This window comes from Arctopsyche grandis, chromosome 9 (assembly GCF_051622035.1).
Source record: "Arctopsyche grandis isolate Sample6627 chromosome 9, ASM5162203v2, whole genome shotgun sequence".
NCBI classification, from domain to species: domain Eukaryota; kingdom Metazoa; phylum Arthropoda; class Insecta; order Trichoptera; family Hydropsychidae; genus Arctopsyche; species Arctopsyche grandis.
In genome coordinates, this window is record NC_135363.1 from 3,303,289 (window position 1) to 3,325,643 (window position 22,355).

At 35.8% G+C, this 22,355-nt stretch overlaps 3 protein-coding genes across 7 annotated transcripts; 2 read left to right on the forward strand and 1 right to left on the reverse strand.

Annotated features, from left to right (window-relative positions):
* Positions 1 to 530: 530 nt before the first annotated feature.
* LOC143917058 (uncharacterized) lies at positions 531 to 14,257 on the forward strand. 4 transcript variants are annotated; one of them, XM_077438449.1, is made up of 4 exons: positions 531 to 807; positions 1,324 to 1,637; positions 1,716 to 1,936; positions 11,280 to 11,459. In XM_077438449.1, exons 2-4 carry the CDS (start codon positions 1,524 to 1,526, stop codon positions 11,293 to 11,295), a joined length of 351 nt encoding a protein of 116 aa, XP_077294575.1. In that variant the 5' UTR covers positions 531 to 807; positions 1,324 to 1,523; the 3' UTR covers positions 11,296 to 11,459. The 4 variants fall into 4 exon arrangements, with proteins under 4 accessions (XP_077294575.1, XP_077294573.1, XP_077294572.1 ...); XM_077438447.1 differs by lacking the exon at positions 11,280 to 11,459 and having other exon boundaries at positions 1,716 to 3,896; XM_077438448.1 differs by lacking the exons at positions 531 to 807; positions 11,280 to 11,459 and adding an exon at positions 14,014 to 14,257 and having other exon boundaries at positions 1,487 to 1,637.
* On the reverse strand, positions 11,187 to 21,544 carry ebi (transducin beta like ebi). 2 transcript variants are annotated; one of them, XM_077438458.1, is made up of 9 exons: positions 21,374 to 21,542; positions 20,478 to 20,627; positions 19,973 to 20,271; positions 19,764 to 19,894; positions 18,564 to 18,684; positions 18,333 to 18,485; positions 18,073 to 18,264; positions 16,458 to 16,982; positions 11,187 to 11,375 (listed from the first exon to the last, which is right to left on the reverse strand). In XM_077438458.1, exons 1-8 carry the CDS (start codon positions 21,429 to 21,431, stop codon positions 16,482 to 16,484), a joined length of 1,605 nt encoding a protein of 534 aa, XP_077294584.1. In that variant the 5' UTR covers positions 21,432 to 21,542; the 3' UTR covers positions 11,187 to 11,375; positions 16,458 to 16,481. The 2 variants fall into 2 exon arrangements, with proteins under 2 accessions (XP_077294584.1, XP_077294583.1); XM_077438457.1 differs by lacking the exon at positions 11,187 to 11,375 and having other exon boundaries at positions 15,806 to 16,982; positions 21,374 to 21,544.
* On the forward strand, positions 14,014 to 15,962 carry LOC143917079 (tRNA-uridine aminocarboxypropyltransferase 1). The gene is made up of 2 exons (XM_077438474.1): positions 14,014 to 14,257; positions 14,336 to 15,962. The coding sequence occupies exons 1-2, from the start codon at positions 14,069 to 14,071 to the stop codon at positions 15,050 to 15,052; spliced, it is 906 nt and encodes a 301-aa protein (XP_077294600.1). The 5' UTR covers positions 14,014 to 14,068; the 3' UTR covers positions 15,053 to 15,962.
* Positions 21,545 to 22,355: the final 811 nt, after the last annotated feature.

Consider the following 22,355-nt stretch of genomic DNA (forward strand, 5'->3'; position numbering starts at 1 on the left):
CCTGTTTTCATTGGTTTACAATTTCCCGCCTTTTTCCACATCACGCATCCCACGCACACTACGAAAGAGAAAGGGACAGAGCAGAGCAGCCATCATCAGCAGAGACCAGACCACCGACGACGAAGGAAGGCACCGTGAGGAAACCGACAACCGACGGCAGGTGTTTCTCGAGTTGAGGACCCCTGGCGTCTGTACAGCGGATTTTTTTAAACGCTCATATCTCGTAAACGATCACCCACCAACAAAAATCAATATCATATTCGAATTCAGTGGGTCAAACTTAGTAAAGATTGGCTGGTCTCTACTCTGGTAATTTTTTTTGTTGCTCAGTGTAATCGAATTACCGGCGGCTTTTATGCACAAAAAATGGTTCACTACTGTCAACCATTTTTTTTTGCCTGCCCTGTCTACAACATATCTCATTTTATAATACATTACAATCTAAGTGGCTAACGAATCAGATTGCAATGAAAATATTAATTTTTTGCGTATTGTTTATAGATTCCAGTCTTGCCATGGCCACATTCGATAGTATTATGACGTGCAGCTATACACGATGGATCCCAAACTTGTCAAAGAATTAGATGAGGAGCCCTTTTTAGGCATGTGCATCGAAGATACCACCTCTTTGGATGAAGTAGAAGGACGTAGTGCCTGCACCAATTGCTGCAAATCGAGGAAATACTTTTGCTATACCTGCTACATACCAGTCGCCGAACTTCAAGATCGTATCCCAACTTTGAAGGTTAGAAACTCCGCTCTGGTATTTTTTTTTTGAACTGGTTATGGAAAAATTCGTAAATATCGGTAGTGTGGACGTAGGGTAAACGGACTTCTAGTCAAATGTGAACCTGTCACAGGACAACTGGTCGCTCTAGATCGATCACTCGTGATTATCCGTCACGCTAAAACTGGTCACGAGAAAACTAGTCACACGCTAAAACTGGTCACGAGAAAACTGGTCACACGGTAAAACTGCGATTGCAAACCTTCTCGGCGTGGCTAGAGGCTAGAGAGCGTCAGATGAGCTGACAGATGCCCGCGAACTCTTCGCGAAGACCACAAACAACGGCCACGGCCACGAGGGCCTTTCGCTCGAACATATGTCTAGTCGATAATAATAAAAATTTCGTAAATAAAAATTATTTGAGAATATTTTTGTTTGTGTGACCAATTTTAAATTTTTGGGTGTGACCAATTTTCTCGTGACCAGTTTTAGCGTGTGACCAGTTTTCTCGTGACCAGGTTTAGCGTTTGACTAGTTTTCTCGTGACCAGTTCTAGCGTGACGGATGATCACGAGTGACCGATCTAGAGCGACCAGTTGTCCTGTGACAGGTTCACATTTGACTAGTAATCACCGAACCGGACGTAGCCATTGAAAAATCGTTGTTGAAAAATTGAGTTGTTGGTGCGCCGAGTTGGTGGGCAATGACTACATGGTACCAAATTTAGACTAAAGATGTCACTAAAAACAAAGCAAGTCGAGATAAGTGGTTGCTGTCAGAGTTCAGCACAGGGACGATGGAGTGCAGGCTTTGTCTCGGACCAGCTCCGGCTGAATCTTCCGTCTCCATCTTCGGCGATCCTCATCTAGAGCGTCTGGAGCAACGCATTCGGACCTGCTGTCAAATTCAGGTCGGTTCTGGTTATAGGTTACAATTATTGTGGTTGACTCTTCTCACCGCTTCATCCTATTTTTTTTTCCATCTGCAGGTTAAAAGAGGCGATGGGTTGCCAGACAGGGTGTGTATTTCGTGTAAGACCACTCTGGATTCGTTGATCAGCTTTCGAAAGGCTTGTTTTCGAAACAACGAATCGTCTCGACTGAGGGTAGACGATTGCTTGAAGATCAAGACTGAAGAAGTTTTATTGGAAGATTCAATATGGGACGATGAGTCTTCACAATCGACAATTCACCGAAAGAATAGTGAAATGTGCGTAAAGCCATTTCCCAGTGAATGTGAACTTATTTTACACAAAAGATCACATCCTGGAGAAAAGCTGTTCAAATGTGATATTTGTTTAAAATCACTTTCTCGAAAATATACCCTTGTCAGACATTTGAGATCTCACACAGGGGAAAAGCCATTCAATTGTGAAATTTGTCTGAAATCATTTTCTGCAAAATTTAGTCTCGAGAATCATAAAAAATCGCATGCTGGGATAAAACCACACAAATGTGAAATTTGTCTAAAATCATTTACTAAAAAATCTAACCTTTTGTCACATGAAAAATTGCATACTGGGATAAAACCACACAAATGTAACATTTGTTTAAAATCATTTACTGAAAAATCTACTCTCCGGAAACATAAAAAATTGCATACTGGGATAAAACCACACAAATGTAACATTTGTTTAAAATCATTTACTGAAAATTCTACTCTCCAGAAACATAAAAAATTGCATACTGGGATAAAACCACATAAATGTGAAATTTGTCTAAAATCGTTTTCTCAAAAATCTAGCCTTGTGTCACATGAAAAATTGCATACTGGGATAAAACCACATAAATGTGAAATTTGTCTAAAATCATTTACTAAAAAATCTAACCTTTTGTCACATGAAAAATTGCATACTGGGATAAAACCACACAAATGTAACATTTGTTTAAAATCATTTACTGAAAAATCTACTCTCCGGAAACATAAAAAATTGCATACTGGGATAAAACCACATAAATGTGAAATTTGTCTAAAATCGTTTTCTCAAAAATCTAGCCTTGTGTCACATGAAAAATTGCATACTGGGATAAAACCACATAAATGTGAAATTTGTCTAAAATCATTTACTAAAATATCTAACCTTTTGTCACATGAAAAATTACATACTGGGATAAAACCACACAATTGTAACATTTGTTTAAAATCATTCACTGAAAAATCTACTCTCCAGAAACATAAAAAATTGCATACTGGGATAAAACCACATAAATGTGAAATTTGTCTAAAATCGTTTTCTCAAAAATCTAGCCTTGTGTCACATGAAAAATTGCATACTGGGATAAAACCACATAAATGTGAAATTTGTCTAAAATCATTTACTAAAAAATCTAACCTTTTGTCACATGAAAAATTGCATACTGGGATAAAACCACATAAATGTGAAATTTGTCTAAAATCGTTTTCTCATAAATATAATTTTGTGTCACATGAAAAATTGCATACTGGGATAAAAACACATAAATGTGACATTAGTTTAAAATCATTTACTGAAAAATCTACTCTCCAGAAACATAAAAAATTGCATGCTGGGATAAAACCACATAAATTTGAAATTTGTCTAAAATCGTTTTCTCAAAAATATATCCTTGTGTCACATGAAAAATTGCATACTGGGATAAAACCACATAAATGTGACATTTGTTTAAAATCATTAATTCATAAAGGTGAACTTGTGATACATTTGAGATCTCACACAGGGGAAAAGCCATTCAATTGTGAAATTTGTCTGAAATCATTTACTGAAAAATCTAGTCTCGAGAAACATAAAAATGTGCATCCTGGGATAAAACTTTTTTAAACATTTGTTTAAAATCATTTATTTCTAAAAGTAAACTTGGGTCACATTTGAGATCTCACACGGGGGAAAGCCTAACAAGTGTGTAATTTGTCTAAAATTATTTACTCACAAATCTAACCTCAATAAACATAAAAAAATTGCATGCTGGATAAAACCACACAAATGTGAAATTTGTTTAAAATCATTACTCGAAAATCTATTGTTATTATATATATTGTTAATATTCTTACATTTTGGCGGCTTGCGTGCCATGGTGTTTCTGGCGTCCCCCCTCACATGACATTTCTCCTCATTGCAGTGCAGTTTATTTGTAGTGTATCATTTTAAGAGAAATAATAATTGAAAATTAAATACACAGATCTATTATTTGGCTTACTTGTTTTATTTATTTTAAATGTAATAATTTTTATTTATTGGATGAAATTGAGATAATTTTGGTAAACATACATACTTCATCATCCTAAGCCAGGGGTCGGCAACCTTTTGAGTCGGAAGAGCCAAAAATTACAATTTACAAAATTTCAAAGTTTTTAAAGAGCCACAAAATTTTTTCTTGCCAACAATAAATAGTACTCGCATAAATAAAGTTTTTTGATAAAAAAAACTAATCTATTTATTCATAAGAAAAAATATCTATTTATTCATACATACATAAGTAGTGTTTTCACAATAAATAAGATAATATATATACATATATGGCATTATTAAATAATTACTTATTATTTAAGTAAAAAATTGAAACAATAAGTGCACGGCCCGAGTGCACGCTCGACTTAAGCGTCGGGCGGGGTGGAGCGTGCAGCTTTCGTGTGATGCTGCGTACGGACCAAACCAACGACGATTTTGGTCCAACGTTTTAACCAGCAGGATAAAACCAGTAGCGTACAAAATATCGAAATAAAAATTAAATTTAAAAATTGAAATTAAATATCAAAATTAAAACTATTATTATTATATTAAAATTAAATTAAAATTAAAATAAAATATTGAAAGTTAAAACAGAACATGCCCAATTTAAATAAATTTTCGAGATTGACCTAAAATTAGATCATCAACCATCACATACAGGTAATCCTCGACTTTTGTTTGTCGAAGATGTTTTGACTTACGAAGATACGCACTAAGATCGAAAAAAAATCAAAGAATTATTATTTTTACTTCCCCGTAATGCGCAGTTACTGAGAATATCTCATGTATAAGTATGGGTGACCGAGCGATGGTCCCAATCCGGTACGCTGTCGGTTTATCAAACGAAATTTTTTTAGTCTTCAATTGTTTCTCTCGTCGAAATAAATCAATTAATTAAATCATTTCAGAGGTAAATTTTATCGGATAATGTCTTCAATTGTTTCTCTTGTCGAAATAAATCAAATAATTAAATCCATCTCAGAGGTAAAATTTATCGGATAATGTGTGATTATTAATTTTATTTCGACGAAAGAAAAAAAACCCTTTGACAAATCACCGACAGTTTTTTTGTTTAATGTCTCATCGGCGGCGGAAACACAGTAGTATATCGTGACGACTTTTAATAAGAAATAACAACAAGGTTTTTTTCGCTCGTAATCAGAGAAATTATAATATTTCTCTGGTTGTAATGCGTATCGTCGTAATTCAAAACATCAACGATGATCTAATTTTAGCTCAATCTCGCTCGTTAGCTTAATTTTGATATTTAATTTCAATTTTTTAATTTAATTTTTATTTCGATATTTTGTACGCTACTGGTTTTAAAAGTTGGCCCAAAATCGTCGTTGGTTTGGTGCGTACGGACCATTAAACACATAGAAAGAGAGGCGAGCGTCCTCAATGGCAGGCCAAGTAACCAAGATTGTACAACACGTGTCTTCAACACATTCTTTGTTTGCTAAAGAGTATATAAACTCAATATTGTTAGAATTTAAGTCAGTCCGTAATCAACTGTTGTACCGAATATTAAAATAAATTGTTTTTTTATTCAAACCGTTCGTCTGCAATTATTTATTCACGCAACGCTGAACGCTCCGCTGCACGCTTTTTCACTCAGTTTGTGCACTTAAACATTTACTTACAACACTAACTTGTACTTCAATAACAAACAATTGAGCAAACAAACCTAAGAATTTCGTGGTTTATTTTACTCTGAAGAATCGTTGTTGCCCCTTTATTTTTTCCTGTCATACTTCTGGCTCCATCAGTTGCTATCGAAACGATTTTATTTAAATCGATCTTATTGTCTTCAAGACATTTTTGCACGGCATTCGCTATATCTTCCCCTCTAGTTTGTCCCGAGAGCGGTAACAATCCTAGAAGTTCTTCTTTTGGACCTTGGGATGACATATACCTGACAAAAAGGGCAACTTGTGCCGTGTCTTTTATGTCGCAAGACTCATCTATAGCAAGTGATAAGGCAGAAGAAAGTTGAATATCTTCCACCTGCAAATATGTTACATTTGTTACATATTGTTACATTTGAAGTTACATATTCTATCTTGTACTGTTTTAGCGGATAGTGGCAAATCTTTGATTTTTTTCAAGATTTCTGGATTGTTTTTGAAATCACAAAACAGTTCTTCAGCTGCACGTATGAAGCAATCTTTGACATACTCACCATCTGTGAATGGTTTACCTTTTTTTGCAATTTCTAGTGATACCGCGAAGCTTGCCAGATTAACATTACATGTAGATTGCGTCCAGTTAATTAACGTAGAACTTGATTGCTGTTTTTGTTTTTGGAGCTCGTCGACAGCTTTCGTTCTTCGCCGGCTGGATATTTACTAGCAAACTGAGTATGTTTTTTAGTGAAGTGTCTCTCTAAATTTGATTTCTTATTGTGTGCGAGTTTTTCTTGGCAAATGAGACAAGTCGGAAGGCCATCTGAGTTGCATATGAAAGCGAACGACTTCATCCAATCCCGATTGAATTCTCGGTGCTCTTCTTCAGTTCTTCCCTTTTTTTGTAGATGCCATGCTTGCGGTGAAGCTGTAATAAAGAATTTTTAAAATTATTATTTAGGTATCCAAAACAGCAGATGACAAGTTTTGCAATTATTTACTTTGCTTGATCAAGTTTTTCTTGCAAGCACTGTTCAATTTCTAGTTCAACTTTCTCTATGTCATTGTCTATTATTTCTATATCGGGCTCTGAAGTATTTGGACATACTTACAACCATGTTTATTATTGATGATTTATTCTTCGCTGTATCGAAGAACTGGACATATAAATATTGTAATAAAATGTACTTACATAAAAATAGATAATCTTCGTACAATTAACAGAAACAACAGCGTCTTAGCACAACACACACACCGCGTAACGAGATCTAAGCACTTGAAAATCCAAAGTACGACTGAGAAAATCATATTCGATTCTAAATAGCACAGGTCTCATAAAAAGAAAAAAATTTCAATATATGCTTCGAATATCATTGCAGCTGAGGACAACATCTGCAACACGATTCAGGCCGTGCGTACCATTTCGTGGAAGCGGCGAGCGGATGACGAAACTGCGAGCTGGGGTGAACGCTTCACTGCAAACAAATAAATTATGACTGTATTGTTCTTTGTGGAATTCGAGAGCTTCCGACGGACTGACGTCCGTGACGACGCGTGTCACGGGGGAGGGGTGCGGTGAAAAGTGACTACACGTGACTCGGTGTGATAGAATCGGTGCCTAATCCTCGTTAACCCATTTGAACCCAGAGCTCGCGTGAAAACACATGTCCCATGTGCCCAGGACTATTTTTTCGTTTATTTTCCAAAATCTTTGAGTTATATCATGGGAAATATTTTTTAAAGGATAGGGATGGATAATTAATTGATTTTTCAACATTTTTAATTTTTTTCAAGGTGGTGTCGTGAACGACCTTTGGGGCTAATGAAACATGTTTTTTAAAATAAAACAAAAATCATAATGGAGTCACATAATCAGTTATAATACTTTCTCACTGGTTATTTGTAATTTTATTGTTAAGAAATTTATAAAATTAATTTTAAAAATAACAAACACGCATCTCTTCGATAAAATGATATTTTCAAATCGCATAACATAACACACGCAGGTACATATATTGTGACATATACACATCGTCAACAACCCTTTTAAAAGAAGAAATGTCATAAACGAGATTTTGGGTTCAAACTTCGTAAAAACAAAATACATGAAGACAAAATAATTAATTATTATGATACGGTACAAAACATTTGTCATGCAATGGAATTTCACAGTTATCACAAGCGGAAAACGTTTTATTTTTACAGTGTCCACAATTTCTCCTTTTCTGTTTGACCAATATCAAATGTCTTCCAACTTCCTTTTGATTTTGATTAACTTTGCCGGGTCTGAATGGGACCAATTGTTTTCGTTTTTGACCATAACACTTGCACAACGTCTCTTACCTGTCTGATAAATCCTAATTTATCAAATTTACAACCAAAAATTTTGCTTAGAATCCAAGCGTTATTCACAGCTACATCGATGTTCCAAAACAGAATAGGCATGTACCATTTTTTCCCTCTAATACTTATGTTATAGTTAGAAATATGGTTATCCATTTGATCAACCCCACCCATATATTTATTATACATATTTATACTAAATGGTCGATTGATTTCCACCCTACTTTTTTCTTTAACCGAATATCAGTTTCCAGGGGTGGTAATATGTATGTATGTGGAATCCGGAATTTGAGACTCGTCCCAATTATCAATTTCTTCCCGTATCTCTGCAGTAGTAAAATTGCATTCTCTGGAAAAAAATATGTGTCATTATCCCAAGGAGTCATATACGACTCCGTCGACTTTTGATTTTTTTTTTCAGGAATATGAGATATATAAACGCAATTTCTCTTATGCATATTATACAATAAGTCCTACTGTATTAGAAACATAAAGATAACTAAAAAATATGTAAAAATAAAAAAACTTACGTATGTTTTCTCTTCGACATATCTGCAAGTCGAAAAGCGCTCGATGTTATTCCCTCAAAACTCCAAAAGGAACTGATTTAATTTCGTGTGACTTTCTTAAAATTCATCACCAACATCTAACCAAGCGTAACGAAAGGTTTTACGGCCGGCCTGAGTGATCCCTTTATTTTACGACGCAAAATTGTAAAATGCCGTGAATGACCGCGCTGGCATACATCGTGTAAGTTCATAACTGACCGCGTGGGTTCAAATGGGTTAATCGATTCAGAACGATTTTTTTTTTTTGATAAAATAAATAATATTTGCGTATGGAACTAAAGAGCCGCAGCTTCACATCCAAAGAGCCGCATGTGGCTCGCGAGCCGCAGGTTGCCGACCTCTGTCCTAGGTAAAAATAGAATGCATCATAAAATAATGCGGCATAAAAGCGGCTTTTACTTTCGATAGAAAACAATCAGGGACGTCATTTCAGCTTTTTCTTGGGAGGGGGGGGGGGGGGCAGGCAAAGATTGGTCAAATTGAAATTTTTTAAAAAATCTTTTTTAAATCGGAATAAAAATGGAAAATATTCATTGCATACACCTCATTGAGTTATAAAATATGAAAAACTAAGCTTATTATTGACATTTCATATCTAGAATTATAAACCCAATTCCAAGTTATATATAAAATTTCGTGAGCACCCGTTAAGAGGGCTGTACACCCGAAACCTTAATTTTGTTGCCGTTCCTTTCTTCGATATATATATTGAGTGAATGCGACAATATATATATATATATATATATATATATATATATATATATATATATATATATATATATATATATATATATATATATATATATATATATATATATATATATATATATATATATATATATATATATATATATATATATATATATATATATATATATATACAGTGGCGGACTGGCCATACAAGCGAACATGCCCGATGGCATGTGGGCCCCACTATCTGTTAGAAAATATGGGCCCTCAGTAAAATGAAATAACTTTTTAACTATTTCACGTGTGTAAAAATTTATAGGATATTGCACTTTGGGACCTAAAGTTTGGGTATTTCAACAAAACAAATTTCTTACGATATACATAAACAACTAATACCTGCTTTAATAGCCCAAGGATCGGTTAACTTTTTTTATTAGGCTCGAAATGTAAGTTTCAACATTTGCTTGGGCCCTTTTGCTGCGCCCATTTTTAACCTCAATATTATGTACATATATACCAATACCTATGTAACAACTACCTACTGAAATAAAAATGGGAATAAACAAATTTCCGTGAATAATATGAACTGAACTGCTTAAAACAATTTTGATAGGACGATTCATCATCAAACAGCGATTTAAATTTACTTACTTTCAAAATAACATTTGATTACTTATTATTATTTAAGTACTTCGACGATATAGTAAGATTTAAATACACAATTTTAAACAGTTTCCGAATATAAAATCTATTCGTAATCTAGACACATCCATGTATATAGAAATATAGGATAGAGCCCCCTCCCCAAAATCCCGATTTTCGCATGATCACAAAACTTTATCTATTGTTATTAAGTACATATGTATGCATGTATGTACATAGATAAAGTGAAAAGACAGTCGGTAGAAATTAAGTTAATTGATAGTTTTTTAGTGACTCAGTTTGATGGTCGATTTTTGTTGACCATGTGAAGATTTTTAGAAAAAAATTTTCGCCTGCGGCGCTTTTTTCACTTTTTACATAATATTTTTTTATAATTATTTTATCAAAAATAAGCTTATTTTTTCATATTTTATTACTCAATAAGGAGTATGCAAAGAATATTTTCTATTTTTATTCCGATATAAAAAAGATTTTTTGAAAAAAAATTCAATTTGACCGATCTTTGCTTGCGCCCCCCAAGAAAAAGCTGAAATGACGTCCCTGATTGTTTTCTACTGAAAGTAAAAGCCGCTTTTATGCCGCATTATTTTATGATGCATTCTATTTACCTAGGACAAGGGTTAAAAAAAAATATACAATGTAATTTATGGATCTATTTTGCTTTTGCCATTTTTCTTGTACTTAAATTTGTTTATTCCCATTTTTGAAAATTTTATTTTTTTTACCCTTGATTTTTAGCGTGATGGAAAGAAGAAAATTTTGTTATATGGGGGGGGGGGGGACAAATTTTTTTTACCCTGGGGGGCCCCCTTTGACTCCTGGCATGCACTAATTTCAGTCCCAGTCCGCCACTGTATATATATATATATATATATATATATATATATATATATATATATATATATATATATATATATATATATATATATATATATATATATATATATATATATATATATATATATATATATATATATATATATATATATATATATATATATATATATATATATATATATATATATATATATATATATATATATATATATATATATATATATATATATATATATATATATATATATATATATATATATATGTATATATATATATATATATATATATATATATATATATATATATATATATTGATTGAATGCGACAGTTGCACTTCGACCAGATAAAACGTATTTTAAATCGATAAAATCGAGGTTTCGTATTCTCTTATTTTCTCCTCCGAAACTGGACCAATTTTTAAAAAATTTCATTATCGGTATGAGAAAGATATTTTTTGTGCAACTATGCGCGTATTTTTTTTAATCGACCGTTAAATAAGCACGTGGGTGTAAAAAAGAGGCGATTTTATAGATGTTCGGATAATTTTTTTATTTCATATATTCAAGAATATGTTTATGTATAATGTGTTGAAAACTATAAAATGACGAATTCACTTTTAGATACCGTCCATATTAAAGATGAAGCCGACGGCATAATCATCGCTCTTGTACAAACATGCAGAATGAATCTCTGGCAACGTCCCATTGGCTCCGAAGCTGAGAAAACAAAACGACCTTCTTTTTTACATATAATTACTATTGTAACAAGTGAACATAAATAAAGGATCCTCTTACTAACACAATCAGTGTTTTCATAGACCTCCCCGCGGTGAATTAAGATTAAATTTTGATTTGACATTCGAACTGTCAAAGTGAAATGAACGCAAAAGCGATTGCCATGCGAAACTTCTCGGATGCGAGCGATACGAACGTCAGATGGGCTGACAGATGCCCGCGAACTCCTCGCGAAGACCACAAACAACGGCCACGGCCACGGCCACGAGGGCCTTTGGCTCGAACATATGTCTAGTCGATAATAGTAAAAATTTCGTAAATAAAAAGTATTTGAGAATATTTTTGTTTGTGTGACCAATTTTAAATTTTTGGGTGTGACCAGTTTCAGCGTGTGACCAGTTTTAGCGGGTGACCAATTTTCTCGTGACCAGTTTTAGCGTGTGACCAGTTTTCTCGTGACCAGTTTTAGCGTGTGACTAGTTTTCTCGTGACCAGTTTTAGCGTGTGACTAGTTTTCTCGTGACCAGTTTTAGCGTGACGGATGATCACGAGTGACCGATCTATAGCGACCAGTTGTCCTGTGTCAGGTTCACATTTGACTAGTAGTCCCTTTACCGAAATGTCATGTGAGGGGGGGCGCCAGAAACACCATGGCTAGGGTTGCCAACCGTCCCGGAATTGGAATCACTGTCCCGTATCCGGGATGAATGCTAAATTATCCCGTAAATTTTGAGGAAACTATTACATTTATTTTTATTGTAATTGACATTGTGTACATAAATCCGTTGAACTTCCTTTCAATGTACACACAGTCCCAAGACAGAATATTACGCCACCCCATTGAACCGCGTTCGCGCCCATTTGTAACGGTTATAAATAGATCACAATAAGATCTTTTGGGCTAGTTTTTTTTTGTAAGCTCATCCTTATTTACTACTTTATTCACCAACAAAAAGAGTGTGATAAATGAGTTTGCTCCTGAATTACGTAAAGCATATACGAGCGTTTCTGCGAAGATTTTTTTATTATTTCGTTAACAACACCGTGATTTTTTCTGTTGCTGGAGCTTAACTATATTTAATTTGTGAAAAAAATACTTTCATTTATGTTTAAAATTGCTTGTGAGTCTTAAATAGATTTTTTTTAAGCAAAGGCAATTCTTTTTAAAGAGAGAAATGCAAGTATTATAGCATTAATAAAAACTAGCATGTTTTATAAACATAAAATCGCGACAATAGAGGGTATAAGTTATACGGCTGTTTGCAAAATAAGGAAACACTTGGGCGATTTCACTTTATTCCAGATCTTAGACAAGCAAAATGATGACAAGATATGGGCAGAGTATTTCAAAGAGCATGAAAAATCGGTTGAGCTGATGAAAATTGTGTCTTTCATTATGTTCATCCCTGCAGTAATGCTTACCCAGAAAGAGTATTTAGTCACATGAAGTGTGTGGACGAAGGCCAGGAATAACATGAATATCACCTTAGTAAAGGCGAAATTGCAAATAAGACCTCTTCTACTCTTATGTATATATTTTTTTGTATTCGAATAAAGGAACAAAAGCAATATTTTTCGCGTGTAAAAACTATAAAAATGTTCCGAACGAATAAAAAAAAAATATAAAAATTGAGTTTTGAGCTATTTGTCCCGGAATTGTCTCAGAAAAAGTGTATTTTAGTATTGAAAAGGTTACATTTTAGAGAAAACGATTTTAGACAAATTTCACATTTATGTGGTTTTATCCCAGCATACAATTCTTATGTTTCTGGAGAGCAGATTTTTCAGTAAAAGGTTTCAGACAAATTTCACACTTGTATGGCTTTTCCCCTGTGTGAGATCTCAAATGTGACACAAGTCCATTTTTTCGAATAAATGATTTTAAACAAATTTCACAATTGTATGGCTATTCCCCTGTCAACAATTCTAAATTTTGAGTTAAAGACAGCAAAAGACTCACGTTTTATAAACGCTTGTTATACGCATTACGGGATCTGAATGAAAATCTTTCTTACGCAAAAACCGCTCGATTTAGTACGTTTAGATAAAAAAAAATATTGAGATAGAAAACCAATCCTTATAAACGTGGAGAAATAAAAAATTTGCCAAATAAATGAAAAATAGCACGGAAAAAAATCCGTAAAAAAAATATATTTTTGACTTTTAAAATTCGCTAGACAATTAATTAGAAGTATTTTAAAGCAATGAAATATAAAAACTAATAGGAAAAATATCTGACTATTGATTCCAATACTCACTTTGATCGTAACAATCCTAAATTTTAAAGACCACAAAAGCTAAAAAAACTAAAAATCACGGATTTTTTTAAACGCTCATATCTCGTAAACGATCACCCACCAACAAAAATCAATATCATATTCCAATTCAACGGGTCAAACTTAGTAAAGATTGGCTGGTCTCTACTCTGGTATTTTTTTTTGTTGCTCAGTGTAATCGAATTACCGGCGGCTTTTATGCACAAAAAATGGTTCACTACTGTCAACCATTTTTTTTTGCCTGCCCTGTCTACAACATATCTCATTTTATAATACATTAAAATCTAAGTGGCTAACGAATCAGATTGCAATGAAAATATTAATTTTTTGCGTATTGTTTATAGATTCCAGTCTTGCAATGGCCACATTCGATAGTATTATGACGTGCAGCTATACACGATGGATCCCAAACTTGTCAAAGAATTAGATGAGGAGCCCTTTTTAGGCATGTGCATCGAAGATACCACATCTTTGGACGAAGTAGAAGGACGTAGTGCCTGCACCAATTGCTGCAAATCGAGGAAATACTTTTGCTATACCTGCTACATACCAGTCGCCGAACTTCAAGATCGTATCCCAACTTTGAAGGTTAGAAACTCAGCTGTCACAAATAATTCACACAAGTAAAATACTTTCCCCATTTTTTTTAATACTCACCATTTACAGTTACCTATCAAAGTCGACATAATAAAGCACAAGCATGAAATCGACGGGAAGAGTACGGCAGTGCACGGAGCCATACTCGCTCCAAACGATGTGAAAATCTACACTTACCCCGACATTCCAGATTATAGTGAAAAGGAAAATATATACCTCATATATCCGAGCGTGAGCGCTAAAGACGTGGCTAGTCTATTTCGCACCGATTTAGATATTTCAAACATGTCATTGGACGAGAAACCAAAGCATAATAGAACGCTCATGATAGAGTCGCTGGACAGCAACAGAGCCAACAATGATATATGTGATCTCGACGAGCTGCCAATAGAAAGGGCCGTTTTCATAGACAGTACGTGGAATCAGAGCCGGGGCATATACAAAGATGAACGCATCAAACGCTTGCCATGCCTCGTCATACAAAACAGAGCGTCACAATTTTGGCGGCATCAAAAGGGCAGTCCTCGATGGTACCTATCGACGATCGAAGCCATACACCAGTTCGTGTTGGAGATTCATTTAAACATGTGGGGCGTCGATCCGTATTATGAAGGGCCGTATTGTGACGGCTTTAGGGATATCAAAAGACGAAATAGTAAAAGCGATATCCGCCCATACTGTGGACAATACGATAATTTGCTCTTCTTCTTCACGCATATGTATAAGAAAATTCATAGTATTTATAAACACGATCAATTGTTAGCATATAAAAGACGTCTCAGATGAGATGATATACACTCGGTTGTAATAAATTTTTGTATTAATTTAAACGTTTTATTTTATTTGCAAACATGCAGAAGAACCCAACTGGAAAAACGCTCCTTTCATGATTTAAGATATAATAACTTGAAATATATTGATTAACCGTTTGTCCGCGGCTGTCTTCCATAGAATTTCTGAACTTTGCACGGGATTTTGAGCCTTATATGCGCCTATTTCAACTGTTTTAAGGTTCAAAATTGGTTGAATATATTACTGAGAGTTGAATGCCATCTATTCAATTTGCTTAAAACGAATATATACCAGTCAAAATTAGTTGTTTGTGGAACCATACTGAAACCTCGTTTATGTGACGTGACGTCTGTTGAACAATGGCAATGATACGTCTCAATTGTATGAAGAATGATTATTTGACAATTAAGCCAAAACTACGAGATATATTATGTATTTTATTGTTTAAAATAATACTTTGTGTTAATTAACATATCTGGTTATTTGAGTAAATATTAAAATCTGTATTTAAGGTCGAAAACTCGATTGCCAAATTCGCGAAAAAGGTGCCGCTGCATACAGGGCTTGTTCGCTATATTTATTGGCGCGGGCAAAGGGTTAATACCAATGAAATTAAACATGCCATCTCTTCATCATTTGGGTCTTCTTAATAATTCACACAATATAACATTAAAAATGCTAGAAAATACTACATTAAAATTAGATAAAGAGACAATCAAGGTAAAGAATTAAAAAAAATCAAAGGATAATTTTTAATGAATAATATTTACTTCTTTTCGAGTATATTTTTAAAAATATTTATACAGAAATATACTCTTTTACTTTCAGTGCTTTAAAATTATTTGCAATCGTCAAACATAATTAGTAAATTATCAATATATTCAACACGTTCCAACCGAAACTCAAAATGTAAATTTTAAAAAAAGTCTTCAATATTCCGGAACTACTAAACGTACACACACTTTATCGATTATATGTATATGCATGTATGTCGATAAATTATTCATTTAATTAAAAAATATATATATATATATATATATATTCAAGTATAAATATATCGCATCAAATTAATTATGACTTTTAAATATATTCAGCTATACAAAAAATGTAAAAAATGCGTATTGTATAATCCAACAATTTCCAACACCGACACTATTCAGGAATGTGCAGTAGTGAAAAAAACAATACAAATTCAACGTCGTAAACTAATCCATTTTAAGCATACAACAAACGTATGCATACACAAAAAATACTGAAATATTGCCATTAAATGTATGTATACATATAAAAAAAAATCACTTGACATCTCTGTACATCAAGATCAGCAGGATAACGGGCTAAATTCCGTACGCCGTTTAAGATTTCACGTCACGCGTTGGATGCAACATATGCGACTCACTTCATCCCGCTGCCCTTCCATTGTTCACAATTTTCTCAGATCCAGCACAAACACACTGCCATCGGAAGCACTGGCCCCGACCTTGGACCCCCTCGAATTCCAACACACTTCGAATATACCGCCCGTGCCTTTGTAACTGTGCACCAATTGTCCCGTCTGCGTCGACCAGATGTGGACGCATTTGTCGAACGAGCCGCTGGCCAGGAACTTGCCGTCCGGTGAGAATGCGACGCTGTACACGGGCTCCGTGTGCTTGGTCAGGGTGTGGATGCACGCTCCTCGCTCCACATCCCACAACCGCACCGTCGAGTCGAAGCTGGCGCTGGCAAGTATCAGGTTCATGTTCGGGTTCTGGGTACCCGGTCCCGTCGGAGACCATTTTATTGTGTATATCTCTTTAGAGTGGGCCTGCAAGTCGTGCACGCACGTGTCTTGCTTCATCGACCAAATCTTGAGGGTCATGTCGTCGGAGCACGACGCCAACAGTTGTCCTTGTGGATCCCATTTTATGGCATTAACTTCGTTCTGAAACATTCAATCGTTATTTTGAGCAGTTGTATGTATAAATTGACTGACCGCACCACATCGGTCACTCAATTTGGATTTTCTACTAATAGAGCGGTTTAACCAGCAGTGTGGACTAGTGGTTAGCGAATATATATGCTTTTGAACATAGTAGTCACAGGATCAAATCCCACTGGTTGCTGCTGGCCAGACCTTGGTTTGTGACTCCAGGTCGATCGTTTCCTGTCAGAGTTTGGCAATGTATCTGAATTTCATTGCAACGGTTTCAGAAAATCGGCAACCATTACCCATTTCTTGCAATTTTCGAGATTTCAGCATCTCGAATTTCGCTGATTCGTATAAAACTGCTGCAAATTTGTCCATAAATGTCTCGAAATGTTTCTAGTTTCTAAGCATCTCGAAATTTATTTTGCTATTTATTTTTACATACCAGGAAATATATACCAGGAAAGCCTAACAGCTAAACCCCAATGCGCTTTCCTAGACAATTGATTACAAACATTGCAGCATTTTTTTATTACATAAATCGCTGTATTTCGAAAGGCTGAAGAACACGAAATTAACAATTAATGAATTAATCCATAGAAACATCTATGGATATAGACTTGTACATATTGTAGATAAATCAAATTCAGATATTTGTAACAGTCAGATAGTTGTGACAGCGGGTAGGATGGTTTTTGCCAATTTGATGGAGGAACCGTTTCAATAATGAAATCAGATAAATCGGCAAACTCTGGATAGGAAACAATCGACTTGAGTGAGTCACAAATATCCAAGTATGACCAGCAGTATCAAAGATTAGCACAGGATCGAACCCGGTAACCTCTCGGTGATAACCATAAACGCAACCACCGAACCATACTGCTAGCTAAATGTAAGTTTATCAAAATTTATCCATCGACGTCTCTATGATGCTCTGTTAAAATGATTCTAAAAATTGTATATCCACGATTGTAATTGGCCAGGAAGGCGAATTGGGGTTGATCTGTTAGGGCTTCCTGCTATATGTGTACATATATAAAATAAAACAATAAAAAAAAATAGCTTCCAAAGTGAACAAACCATAAAACCAAACAAATAAACTTACAGTGTGCCCTTGGAAACTTTTTATGGGCTTGTCTACATTAAGTTTGCAAACATGTATGCACTGATCGGTCGAACAACTGGCAAACGACGTGTTTGTTTGCCAATCTACGTCAAGTGCAGGAGCCGAATGGAACGAGAACTGTTGAGTGCACTGCCCAGACGCCGCGTCCCAAATAATAGTCGTCTTATCAACCTGCAACAAACATCATACATCAAAACACAACTAAAGACAATACTAATCGAATGATACCCGACAATTACCCCGGCGCTGAGTATGAAGTTGCTACGTTTGTTCCATTTGAGCGAAAATATAGGGCCCTTATGTTGGCCTAAAGTTGAAGCTAGCCGACCATCGGTCGTCCATATACGAGCGTATCCATCATACGAACCGGTAGCCAAGAGTTGTCCGTCACACTAAAACACACACAAACATTATATACTACATAATATTACACGTTCGTATTCGATTTGATTTCAAGCACGGTGTCTTACGTTCCAATCCAATGATGTGACGTCTTTATTACTCGGAACTTCGGCACCGCCTTTCTGGATGCAATGTCGCAGAACAAGTTGATTGGGAGAGGCGGCTGGATTATCTGACATGTCCCATATTCTGAAATTTGGTAAATACTATTGAGTTTCATGCACATTGGCTGTTGCGATAAGTCTGCTAGTATTTGGAACGCCCGTAGGGTTAACTAGCTGATCCAAGTGGTGGTTAATTACACTGAGCAACAAATAATAATTACCAGAGCGGAGACTAATCATTCTTTTTTTTTTAAAGTTTAACACACTGAATCCGAATATGACAATGATTTTTGTTGGTTTGCTCCATAGATATAGAATACGCCCTGACGCTCTAAGCTGATCACCCTGTTGGTGCATGCACACACAAAAAAAAGTACAGTGCATGCACACTGTCTCTCAGTAGCTAGTTAGCTTCTAAGTCGGAAGGTCGATTGACATTTTTCGAAAATGCCAACGTATTCAGTGAAATTGTGTTACAAATACTCAAGAAAACATAAAAAGGCGGATGGCATCACATATCATATGTAACAATTAATATATAATGTCTTCAATTATAGTAGTACTTTAACATATAATGAAATATCGGCACGATGTATGTAGTGTTATATGCAGTGATGGAACAGCGGTCGACAACCTCTGCCACAGGTGTCTCTAAATGCACGCGTATATCTTGTTGGCACTGAAGGAAATTCAGAAATCGACATTAAGTTTAAAACTACAAACAATGAACTAAATATTAAAAATGATCCTTGTGGAAGTTACTAATGTTTAAATATTGTAATAGTTAATGATGGTTTTATTATATTAACATACATTTGTAGTTTAATATAGTGTGTATAGCTAAATATGTTTTTCTAAATATGGCTTTATTAGTTTGGTTTACTGTCACGCGGAGTGTCCAATAAAATAAAACTTCAGTGCATGTACATATACTGGTTGCTGACCACTGCCGACCGCTGCGTCGACCTTTTTTTCACACCACTAGTTAAACCCCCCGCACCCCTCAGTTAGTGGCGACAAGATCTCCAACGAAATTTGTATGTAAAGGCATATCTAGGTTATTCTACATCTATGGTTTGCTCTCGTTCAGATGATATCAGATGATTTTTGTTGTTCAGTGCTATCGCCATATATCAATAGTAGAACACGTAGCATAATGCAAACCTAGCTGTGCTATCTCCAGAACCGCTAGCCAAAAGATCAGTTGATGGATTCCACGCACAAATGAACACTTCTGATTCATGGCCGCGTAATACTGTTGCTTTATTGGCAGGTATTTCAATAGATTGATCTAACTGGAAAGTGATAACAAGAAATTAAAACATCTTCGTATATGTTTCGATTACATAATAAAAAATATCTGTGATAATTGCCTCCATGCCGTCCGGCGCCGGAGTCAAGGCAGGTGTGGTTCTGGACGGTGTGGATACGACTCCACTGGATTCCTCTCCATTTTGATCAGCAGACTGGGCACCGCTTGGAGTTCCGCCAGTTTGTCCAGTTCCGGCTACTCCTGGATTACTAGTGGATCCGCTCGGGGTAGGCACTCCGCCTACACTTTCACTTTTGACGATTTGTTTTTGTTGATTCTGTTGATTTTGTCGTATGGCCACCACTTCAGGCATCACGGCGTCAATCAAACTGAGACTTTCGTTGAGACGAGTCTCTGTACCTGAAATTTGATACAATCAAACAATGTATAATCGCCTCGACTACGAAATTTTAAATATCAATGCTGCAATTGGGCTAACATACCAAATATCGAATGAAGTTAAATTTCATATCTATTGACAATAGTGCCAAATCAAAATTTAAAATGTTGTTTGAACAACTATCTTAAGTGTGTATACATTTAAAGATATACATAAATAAACTGACCATCCTCCCCTATGCATATTTCTGCTTCCGTGTATTGCAGTCCCTTCTGTAAAATATTCAATAGGGCTGCCGGAGGAACCAATGCGCCATTTATATTGCTCTGAGAAATGTGTGATTCAATTCCGAACGTATAAGCTGAATGAGAAAAGCCTGAAAATAAATAAATAAATGTGAAATAATAACGTAAACCAACTGTTGGTTACTGTAGCCGTTATCATATATTGTGAAATACATTTCAAGATAAGATAAGATTGAGTATGTAAAGCAAAAAGATAAAATTTAGAATATTGAAAAAATAATGCATCTATGCAGCAAAACGGTGGTAATGTCAACATTCAGGAATAAACCCTCACTTAAGGCATAGATTAAAGCTGCAACGTTTTAAAATTTATATTTTTTCCATCTTACAATAAAAATCATTAATTTGGTTGATCTAAGTACGATAAAATGAAACGAAACAACATATATGAAGTAATATGTGATGTTGAAATAATACATTATTTGTTTTTTTTTTTCTTTGAGATATATCCTAATAGCTCTAAATAATTAAAAACATGTGCAGAATAAGATTTAAAAATCATAAGTTTGATTCATAGGAATCATAAATAAAATAAAGTGATCATTTATAGGTTAGGTTTATGTAGTATGTATTTGTAGTGCAAACTATTAGTCATGGGGTATGGGTATAAAATGAAAAGTGTCGAGTCGTCGGTATGAAAATTAGTGAATGAGTAAGTTAGACCGAAAAGAAACGCTGTCGTAAATGTCATGTCATGTGATGTCATGTGTGGAGGGACGCGGCGCGGAGTCCACAACTAGTGACAGGTCGATGACAGCGAGTGCGAGTGCATTCGCATTCAGGTGCAATTCAGTGCGGCGAATGAATGAACACTGACCGGATTCCTGCAGGTAGCGATACACCAGGAAGTTGACCTCGTCGCTGCTGAAACTCATCCTGACCGGGAGCGGCGAAGAGCTGGAAGCTCGACGACAACAACAACAACACTGGCCGCTCGCCGCTCGCCACACACCACTCACCACTCACCACACACCACAACCCCAACTGCAACCGCGACCGCACGCTAGCTGCACCAAACGCCGCAATAACCGACCATGCTTTATTGTTTACTTTTGGGAAACCACATTCTCTTCTGCATACTTATTTGCCTTTTATTTCGTCCACAAATATCATTATGATGAATATTTAACCTGAATTTCTTCTTCCCGAGATCGCACTGTTTGCTCCCAGTACTCCCCTCTTCATTGACAGGCAGCAGTTGCGAATACTCCTGATCCTTTCTCACTGTTCGAGCTAAAAGCCCTCTGTCCGAGCCAAAAACCCTCATGGCCGTTGGTTGTCCTCTTACGGCTTCGGTTTTTGTTTTCTTTCTTTTTACTCTGACCATCTGTCAGTCGTGCTAGATTCTCCCGTGGGTCCGGCGCCCGGTGATCCCGGCGCGGACCACCAGATGCAGCGTCCCTCGTAAAAGCCGGCCTCGAACTAAGCCCTGAACTCTGGCCCCGTGATCCAACCAAGCGATCACGGCGAGCGCTCATTGGCATCATAGAAGCCCTCCATAATAGAAGGAGTATGGCTTCTTCCATAGTCGTGCCTCACCGACTATGTCTACCGACTATATTCGACCACGTGTTCGACCCAAGCCTCGAACACGGCGAGCTCTCAGACGCTCGTGAGACTCCGACCGAGAAGGTCTTGGCGTGGCTGGTCTACCCTTCCTGACCAGCCACAGCCTACTCAATCCACAGCCTCCGCCATAAAGGGGCACAGGCGCCGAGAAACTCCCCGGCGTGCCATCTATTCATCAATAAAAACGAGATCATAACCGTTACTCTTTTGTATAATTCCCCCACCCCGCA

Coding starts and splice junctions, on each gene's coding strand:
- ebi (XM_077438458.1), bottom strand. CDS start 21,431: ATGAGTTTCAGCAGCGACGAGGTCAACTTCCTGGTGTATCGCTACCTG. Junction 19,895..19,972: donor CGGCGCCGGACGGCATGGAG/GCAATTATCACA, acceptor ATCACTTTCCAG/TTAGATCAATCTATTGAAAT. Junction 18,486..18,563: donor TCACATCATTGGATTGGAAC/GTAAGACACCGT, acceptor TGTGTGTTTTAG/TGTGACGGACAACTCTTGGC.
- LOC143917058 (XM_077438447.1), top strand. CDS start 1,524: ATGGAGTGCAGGCTTTGTCTCGGACCAGCTCCGGCTGAATCTTCCGTC. Junction 1,638..1,715: donor GGACCTGCTGTCAAATTCAG/GTCGGTTCTGGT, acceptor TTCCATCTGCAG/GTTAAAAGAGGCGATGGGTT.
- LOC143917079 (XM_077438474.1), top strand. CDS start 14,069: ATGGATCCCAAACTTGTCAAAGAATTAGATGAGGAGCCCTTTTTAGGC. Junction 14,258..14,335: donor ATCGTATCCCAACTTTGAAG/GTTAGAAACTCA, acceptor CACCATTTACAG/TTACCTATCAAAGTCGACAT.